Below are 8,489 nucleotides of genomic sequence, written 5' to 3' on the forward strand. Positions count from 1 at the left end.
ATGGCTGAGCTGAGGCGGTACGACTTCCACGGGCTCCATCATGCTGATCCTGAGGCCCTGCGGATAGCCAGGGTGCTGGAGGCAGTGCATCCTGGGTGTAATAAGTCCCAACAGTTGGGCATGAAGTCTGAGATGATCCTAAAGGGTTTACCAGAGACATGGACCTGTATTATACTGACAAGGGCGACCAGAGGCTGAAAAGGGCTCTGACACTAAGTTTGCAACCAGGATTCGTGGTGTGACCCAAGAGCTACAGGAGGAGCTCAATGAACTGCACCAAGTGTGGCAGACTTTCTCTCTAGAAGCCAGTAGATTTTGAGTTGTGTGTGTGCCGTCGTTAATGCAGTAAAGGTCTGGCAATGTTTTGGACACATACAAGATATTGTTTTTTGGGGGGGGAGGCCGAAGGGAGGTGCTCATTTTTTAAGTGGGTTGCCCTATTGAAGCCTACATGAAGCCAGCCTTTGCTGACAAGTTGCTGAAATGTCAGCCCCCGTGAACAGCCTTGGTTATCAGTGCAAACTTGCAGTGCTAATATTTGGGAGTCTCAGCCATGTACATAGGCTGACAGTACGTGACTTTCAGATTGCAGTTCTGAATAGGACAAAGGCAAAGCAGCGATACTGCTCTGTGTCAGCTGTTTGGGCAGCCTTGGTGCTTTCTGTATCCATATATCCATGAACTTTGAAATGTCTGAATCCTCTCGACTAATGTGATTTGTGGATTCAAATAAAGTATTTAAAATGTACGAGTATGAATGTGAAATGTTTTACTATGCAGTGTGTACTGCTGAGAATATCCACAGGACATTTTATCTATATCCTATTTGTGAATTATCTGAATATTAAAAAGGACATGCAATAAACTTTATTGAAAAGTTGTTTGCTCACATAAATTATGTGATTAGTATAAGACATCACAGGATGATTTCTAAAACTGGCCCCTGTTAACCCCCAATGTGTGGAATGATACGGTTTCCACTAGCTTCAATAGCCACAAAGTCAGATTCCACAGGAAAAAAATTGCTTTGGTCTTAATTTAAATGTAGGGGTTAGGCATAAGGTTAGCAGTGTGGTTAGGGTTAATATCACATTTTAAGAAGAGAATTTGTAGAAATGGGTGGGGTTTATGACTTTGTGGCTATAGAAGCTAGTGAGGACCTGTGGAAGAGTTTCCTAGGTCTGCATCAGCGATGTATATAAACCCTTAATTGCATATGTATTGGCCATTTAGAGGCTTTGAAGCCACTGGTCGGACATATTGGCTCTCCCCAGTAGGCGCAGTCCTCCAAAGGAATGAATGGAATTATATTTCATTTAAATGTTTCAAGGACAAAATTACATGTATTTAAGTATTTGTTGCGGTAGTGGGGACAGTAACATCAATAACCTCAAAGAATCTGACTGAGGAAAGTGTTATGTATTTTTTCACTTTATATATTTATCTCACATAATATAATTTCAAAGTATGCATTAAGGTGTCTGTAATAGTATAAACGTGACAAAAAATGAATGTAGACATTAATAAATGCTTTTCTATAACTTCCTAAATATGTTTTACAATAGGGGGGGCAAGATGGAAGCACGGTGGCTTCAACACAAAGCCTCCCAAATGTAATCTAGTGTGTATATATACATCATTGGTCTTTTTGCAAGTTGTATATTACGCTGCGCCCTCAGCATGCGCCATTTACAACCAGCACCCAACAACATCCAAGTGACACCGCTTTCTTGGGCGAAATGGCAGTTTAACGGCTCGCGGCGGTCCTAGCAGCAGCAAATCCAACAGTGCATCAATCCTGTGCACTGCTTCAACTTCACATTTGTCAAAATGACGTAAGTATATATTTGTAGGCAAGTGGCTAGCTAACGTGAATCTGTGACAGGTCAATGACGACAATGAGCTCTAACCTCAATTTGTGAAGCTATTAACCTGCTTATGTTGTGTAGCGAAGTATTTTTACAAATGCATATAGTATATCTTGCCATTCGCCAGACAAATCCTTGGAATGACATTGGATACAGACATCACGAGTCAGATCAGAGAATGTTACATTGTATCTCTTTCGGGCAAAATGGTCAGTGAGCTGTTAACACATTGTCACCAAATTGGTATATATATATATATATAAAAAAAAATGGGTGAACGATTTTATTCCAGGAATGCCAACGTGGAACAAAATGGTTCGTGTTCTTTTTCGAACAAAATGGCGATATAATAAGTGTTTATTAAGGCGGGAGGGTGAACACAAGCGTGGCTGTTAGGGAGGCAGAAGCAGCCAGCTCATTCACACTTCCGTCACAGATAGAACAATGTTTAGTTATACAAATCTTTGCTTCCATTCTCACAATGGTTGCTGTGGAAACTGACTGACCTCATTTGGCGCAGTGTTGTGCACACAACGCATTACAGATATAAACATAAGTTCAGACTTACATATTTTTGCCACCCAATTAAAAATGTGCGCAGACAAATATTACATTACTCAATCACAACATAACGACTGACCATGACATAATATAGAATCAACATAAAGGAGAAAAAGCAATTTCTTTAGCCTACATTATGAGCTACGGTTTACATTATTACATGAACTCACCATGTCTTCTCCTATCTCTTTCCCAGGTCCCTTGTGGAAACCCTTAGCACTGCTGTAGTTGACAGCATAAAAGAAACGCTCGACCTCTTACTGCAGTACCTACCGTCTCAGATCCTAGTGACTGTACTACAACAACAGAGCTATGACCATGATGAGATCACAGTTTGGCCTGGACGATATGGAGGCCCTACTCAAGGGGCCTTCCTCTCTCATGGCTGACCCCATGGGGTCGCTGCTCCACCATGAAGTTACCTTGCTAGAGGGGGGGGCTTCACCCCTCTCGTCATCTTCTCCAATTCTCCTTCTTTCCCCTCCTCCCTCTCTGCCTTCGCTGCTCCTCCAGGAAGAGAAGACTGAGGCAGACTTGCTGTCCTTCCCTTGGCTATCTGCTGATGAGCTAGGCCACACCCATCACATTGGTGCAGATAATGGGAAAGGTGAGGACCATCACATCCTAAGTCCTCCACACGTATGTTCATACTGGTCGACAATGTGTCGAAATCCATAGCAATTTATATTTTATTCCCATGATCTGTTTTTTTGCAGTATAGAAAAGGTAATAGGTTTTCAAATCCAATTTTATGTCACATGTGCCGAATACAACAGATGTAGACCTTACAGTGAAATGCTTTTATCACAAATATAAAAACTTAGACTTCCACTTTGACATTTATGATCACCACTTGTAATGCGAATATTTGTATTTTCATATTACTTTAGCTATTAACCCGCTTTCTTTATCCTCCACAGAAGACGCCTTTTCTGGCATGGACTGGATGGCTAAGAGGGTCGACCTGAGTGAGTTTGACCTGGACTCCCTTATATGTTCCTGCAGCCCAGACGGTTCCCCCAGCTCCCATGAAGACCTCATTACTTCCTTTGAGTGTCCTATGGTGCTGGACTCACTCCCCCTCCCTACTCCCACGGATCTCCCCATCACCACAGATCCACTCCTCCCCCCGACCATCTCACAGCCCCAGGAAGACCCTCAGGAGGAGGTCCATTCACCTCCTCCCTGCGTCCCCGATGCCCAGGAGGAGCTGGTGATCAAATTGGAGCCCCAGTCCCCAGCCCCCTCTCTTCCTCCATCTCCCACCTTCACCTTAGAGCTGGGCAGTGAGGTGGATGCCTCGGCGAGTGTCAGCGAGAAGCTGCTTCACCTGGAGGTTCCCCAGCCAGTCCCCAGCATCGTGCTGTCTCTCTCCCCGACCCGCATCGTTGTCCTCCTGGCCCCTAAATCCGAGGTTGGTGTGACAACCACCACTGTCACCATCCCAGAGATCCTCTCCTCTGACAGTGACAGCAGCTTAAGCTCCTCCGGTCAGCTCAACTGGCCCTCCATCACCACAACTCAGTCAAGGTTCCAAAACAGGAGAAAACCGTACCCAACAACCCCTAAGTCTAGACCACAACATCCAGACCAGCCATCTCCCACCACCACATCCACTGGAGGACCCCCGAAGGAGAAGAAGCTCAAGAAAATGGCGCAGAACAAGACGGCGGCCACACGCTACCGCCAGAAGAAGAAGACTGAGCAGGAGGCCCTGAGCGCGGAGTGCGACAAGCTGGAGCAAAGAAACCACAAGCTGGCGGAGAAAGCAGACTCCATCGCCAATGGGATCCAGTATCTCAAGGAACTCATGGAGGAGGTGTGGCAAGCGAAGAGCAAGAAGGGACTCAGTGACCTCTAACCCTAGTGTAACCCACCAAGTATCCTACTATCTATAATGCTTTTTAAATGCATGTATTGAGACTCCCAAAGCCCAAGTTCTATTGACCTTCCTGCCTGTCTCCTCCTTTGAGTTTAAAGAGACTGTTCTTGTAGCTTGAGTTTCACGTAGTCCCTGATCTCTTGTATGAAAACCTTAAGTATTTTCTTAACAGTATATTGACTTGTGTAATTAGTCTGATCTTCTGTAGTATTTGTCATTGCTTATTCTTATCAAGACATGTCTATCTGTAGAAGCATGTAGTCTTAAATAGGTTTTGAATCCTATTATTCATGTATTTTTACTGTAGTCTGAATTGTATCTAATTGTAAATCTTTCATTATCTATTAAAGTAAGATCCATTTGGTTTTGTGTAATTCATTTAGCAAACTCTGGGAGTATACAGTATGATCATAATACAGTCGTGGCCAAAAGTTTTGAGAATGACACAAATATAAATGTTCAAAGTCTGCTGCCTCAGTTTGTATGATGGCAATTTGCATATACTCCAGAATGTTATGAAGAGTGAGCAGATGAATTGCAAAGTCCCTCTTTGCCATGCAAATTAACTGAATCCCCCAAAAACATTTCCACTGCATTTCAGTCCTGCCACAAAAGGTCCAGCTGACATGTCAGTGATTCTCTCGTTAACACAGGTGTGAGTGTTGACGATGACAAGGCTGGAGATCACTGTCATGCTGATTGAGTTCGAATAACAGACTGGAAGCTTCAAAAGGAAGGTGGTGCTTAGATTCATTGTTCTTCCTCTGTCAACCATGGTTACCTACATTCACATTTTAGTCATTTAGCAGATGCTCTTATCCAGAGCAACTTACAGTAGTGAATAAATACATTTCATACATTTCTTTTTTTCCATACTTTCCATACTGGTCCCCCATGGGAATCGAACCCACAACCCTGGCGTTGCAAACACCATGCTCTGCCAACTGAGCCACACGGGACCTGCAAGGAAACATGTGCCGTCATCATTGCTTTGCACAAAAAGGGCTTCACAGGCAAGGATATTGCTGCCAGTAAGATTGCACCTAAATCAACCATTTATCGGATCATCAAGAACTTCAAGGAGAGTGGTTCAATTATTGTGAAGAAGGCTTCAGGGTGCCCAAGAAAGTCCAGCAAGTGCCAGGACTGTCTCCTAAAGTTCATTCAGCTATGGGATCGGGGCACCACCAGTACAGAGCTTGCTCAGGAATGGCAGCAGGCAGGTGTGAGTGCATCTACACGCACAGTGAGGCGAAGACTTTTGGAGGATGGCCTGGTGTCAAGAAGGGCAGCAAAGAAGCCACATCTCTCCAGGAAAAACATCAGGGACAGAGTAATATTCTGCAAAAGGTACAGGGATGGGACTACTGGGGTAAAGTCATTTTCTCTGATGAATCCCCTTTCCGATTGTTTGGGGCATCTGGAAAAAAGCTTGTCCGGAGAAGACAAGGTGATCGCTACCATCAGTCCTGTGTCATGCCAACAGTAAAGCATCCTGAGACCATTCATGTGTGGGGTTGCTTCTCAGCCAAGGGAGTGGGCTTACTCACAATTTTGCCTAAGAACACAGCCGTAAATAAAGAATGGTACTAATACATCCTCCGAGAGCAACTTCTCCCAACCATCCAGCAACAGTTTGGTGACAAACAATGCCTTTTCCAGCATGTTGGAGCACCTTGCCATAAGGCAAAAGTGATAACTAAGTGGCTCAGGGAACAAAACATTGATATTTTGGGTCCATGGCCAGGAAACTCCCCAGACCTTAATCCCATTGAGAACTTGTGGTCAATCCTCAAGAGGCGTGTGGACAAACAAAAACCCACAAATTCTGACAAACTCCAAGCATTGATTATGCAAGAATGGGCTACCATCAGTCAGGATGTGGCCCAGAAGTTAATTGACAGCATGCCAGGGCGGATTGCAGAGGTCTTGGGAAAAGAAGGGTCAACACTGCAAATATTGATTCTTTGCATCAACTTCATGTAATTGTCAATAAAAGCCTTTGACACTTATGAAACGCTTGTAATTATACTTCAGTATTCCATAGTAACATCTGACAAAATATCTAAAGACACTGAAGCAGCAAACTTTGTGTCATTCTCAAAATGTTTGGCAATGACTGTACAGTGAAGACAAAGTATATTATTGGGACCAATTTTGCCATTTTACTACATCTCAAATAAGTATTGAGATTTCCAAATAGTTATTTCAAAATAGGGTCCTCAGCCTCATTTAGCTAATACCGGTGTGAATGTGTTCAGAAGTGTGGAGGCCAGTTGTTTGAATATAGCCCAGATTTGACCTGCTCCAGTGCCCTGAGCCATACGAAAACCGGTTCCATGGAGGAACATTATCAGTATGTTCTGGCTCAACATAAATCCATTTACCCAGATAAGGGTCAGGTTTAACAATTGCACCATATCCCCTATATAGTTAATTTACTTCATTTCAGTTCATTGTGGGATACTACAGGAACCGGGATACATCCATGTTCCAACTAATTTAATATTTTCTGATCATCCTGTGTTGGACACAGTTTAAAGCTACCTCACTGACCTGCTCTCTACAGTATATTGTGTGTGATAGACAGAGACAGTGTGTTTGTGTGCTGACCTAGCACTGCTTAAATAATGGAGGTTGACCACAATGACACTGCCCTGTATTCAACCTAAAACTGGGACTAGGGTTCTCGCACACTTTTTTTGCTTTGGGGCTTTTGTCCAGATAGAGAATTTCCCCCTGGCTATTTGGGATTGTGCCAAACCTTAAGTGGTGATGAGGCACAATGCATGGCTCTCTGAAACCATTCACAAGCTCCCTAAAGATGCTGTGTATTCAGTGAGAAGCACAAGCAGTTGTGTAGGACAATTAAACCTAATTTACCACAACTTATGCTAACTCTTGATGTTACAACTGGTCTGTCTGATAGCTAACTTTTAATTCCAACCCTTATGTTGCATAATTTAATAATGGATAATAACCCTCACCGCAAAGCAGGAAGTCTCCTGGCTCCAGGAGTGTCATGTGATTGTCTTTCTTGGGAATCTCATGCGAAATCCATCGTGGACATGTTACTGACCAATCTTGGCCAATCCGTTCTTGACCCTTGACTGAGACAGTAGGCTTTAACAAGCTGTGGGTTCTGTTGATTCCTCAGTTGCGGTTGGTGTCAGCAACACTTGAAGTTTATGTTCAGTTCACAGACATCTTTTAAATATGGGAAGACATGCAACATATAGACCAACAAAATATATTTGGATGGTATTTGAAAGGTATTGCAAAAAACAATGAATGTTTGTTAAACACAGTTCAGTGGAATAAGCTCTTCATTTGTTTTTTCTTCTAAGTTTTCCTTATTTAACACTGTGAAGGATAGAAAAGTAAAGTATTTCCTTGATTAGCCCCTTGGATCCCTGTTATAATTTTTTTAAATTAGATTGAATAGGAATGGTCTTAAAACTGTCCCTTAAGGCGCTCTTGTGTTTATGTTGCTTAACTGCAATGTAATAAGGGATGTTGTGTGACAGCATTGCTGTGTATTACTGGAATGCAACATTCTTTTTTTTATATGGCACTCTGGACACTTCTATTGCTTTACTGACTGTTTCATCTAATAGTATATTGCAGTACACATACTCAAAAAACTTGCACATTCATATTTAAATGTTCAATTGCACTCAATGAAATTTGTGGGAACAACATGTATACCTATATTGAATCATTTTATACTGTAGGCCTAAAAGTAGCCAACAAGTACTCAGCATATGTGGGAACTCCTTTGAGACTCTTGGAAAAGTATTCCAAATGAAGCTGGTTGAGAGAATGCCAAGAGTGTACAAAGCTGTCATCAAGGCAAAGGGTGGCTACTTTAAAGAATCTCAAATAACATGCATTTTTATTTTGTAACGATTGTCGTCTGGAAAGGACCAAAACGCAGCGGGTTGTATACTCATCTTCTTTTAATAGGAGAAAGAAGGAAAACCAAACAAACACATATACAAAAATGATGAATGACGAAATACAGTCTTGTCAGGCATAGACAGCTAAACAAGCACAACCTCCCACAAATCACAAACACACCCTAATATATAGGACTCTCAATCAAAGGCAACTAGACAACCCCTGCCTCCAATTGAGAGTCCACACCCCAATTAACTAAACATAGAAACAGACTAACT

At 42.6% G+C, this 8,489-nt stretch overlaps 1 protein-coding gene across 2 annotated transcripts; it reads left to right on the plus strand.

The window, feature by feature from the left end:
• Positions 1-1,654: 1,654 nt before the first annotated feature.
• Positions 1,655-4,675, plus strand: LOC106607446 (cyclic AMP-dependent transcription factor ATF-4). 2 transcript variants are annotated; one of them, XM_014204400.3, is made up of 3 exons: positions 1,655-1,835; positions 2,626-3,036; positions 3,350-4,675. In XM_014204400.3, exons 2-3 carry the CDS (start codon positions 2,742-2,744, stop codon positions 4,288-4,290), a joined length of 1,236 nt encoding a protein of 411 aa, XP_014059875.1. In that variant the 5' UTR covers positions 1,655-1,835; positions 2,626-2,741; the 3' UTR covers positions 4,291-4,675. The 2 variants fall into 2 exon arrangements, with proteins under 2 accessions (XP_014059875.1, XP_045576603.1); XM_045720647.2 differs by having other exon boundaries at positions 3,353-4,675.
• Positions 4,676-8,489: the final 3,814 nt, after the last annotated feature.

The sequence above is a fragment of the Salmo salar genome, chromosome 06 (genome assembly GCF_965601325.2).
Source record: "Salmo salar chromosome 06, fSalSal1, whole genome shotgun sequence".
NCBI classification, from domain to species: Eukaryota; Metazoa; Chordata; class Actinopteri; order Salmoniformes; family Salmonidae; genus Salmo; species Salmo salar.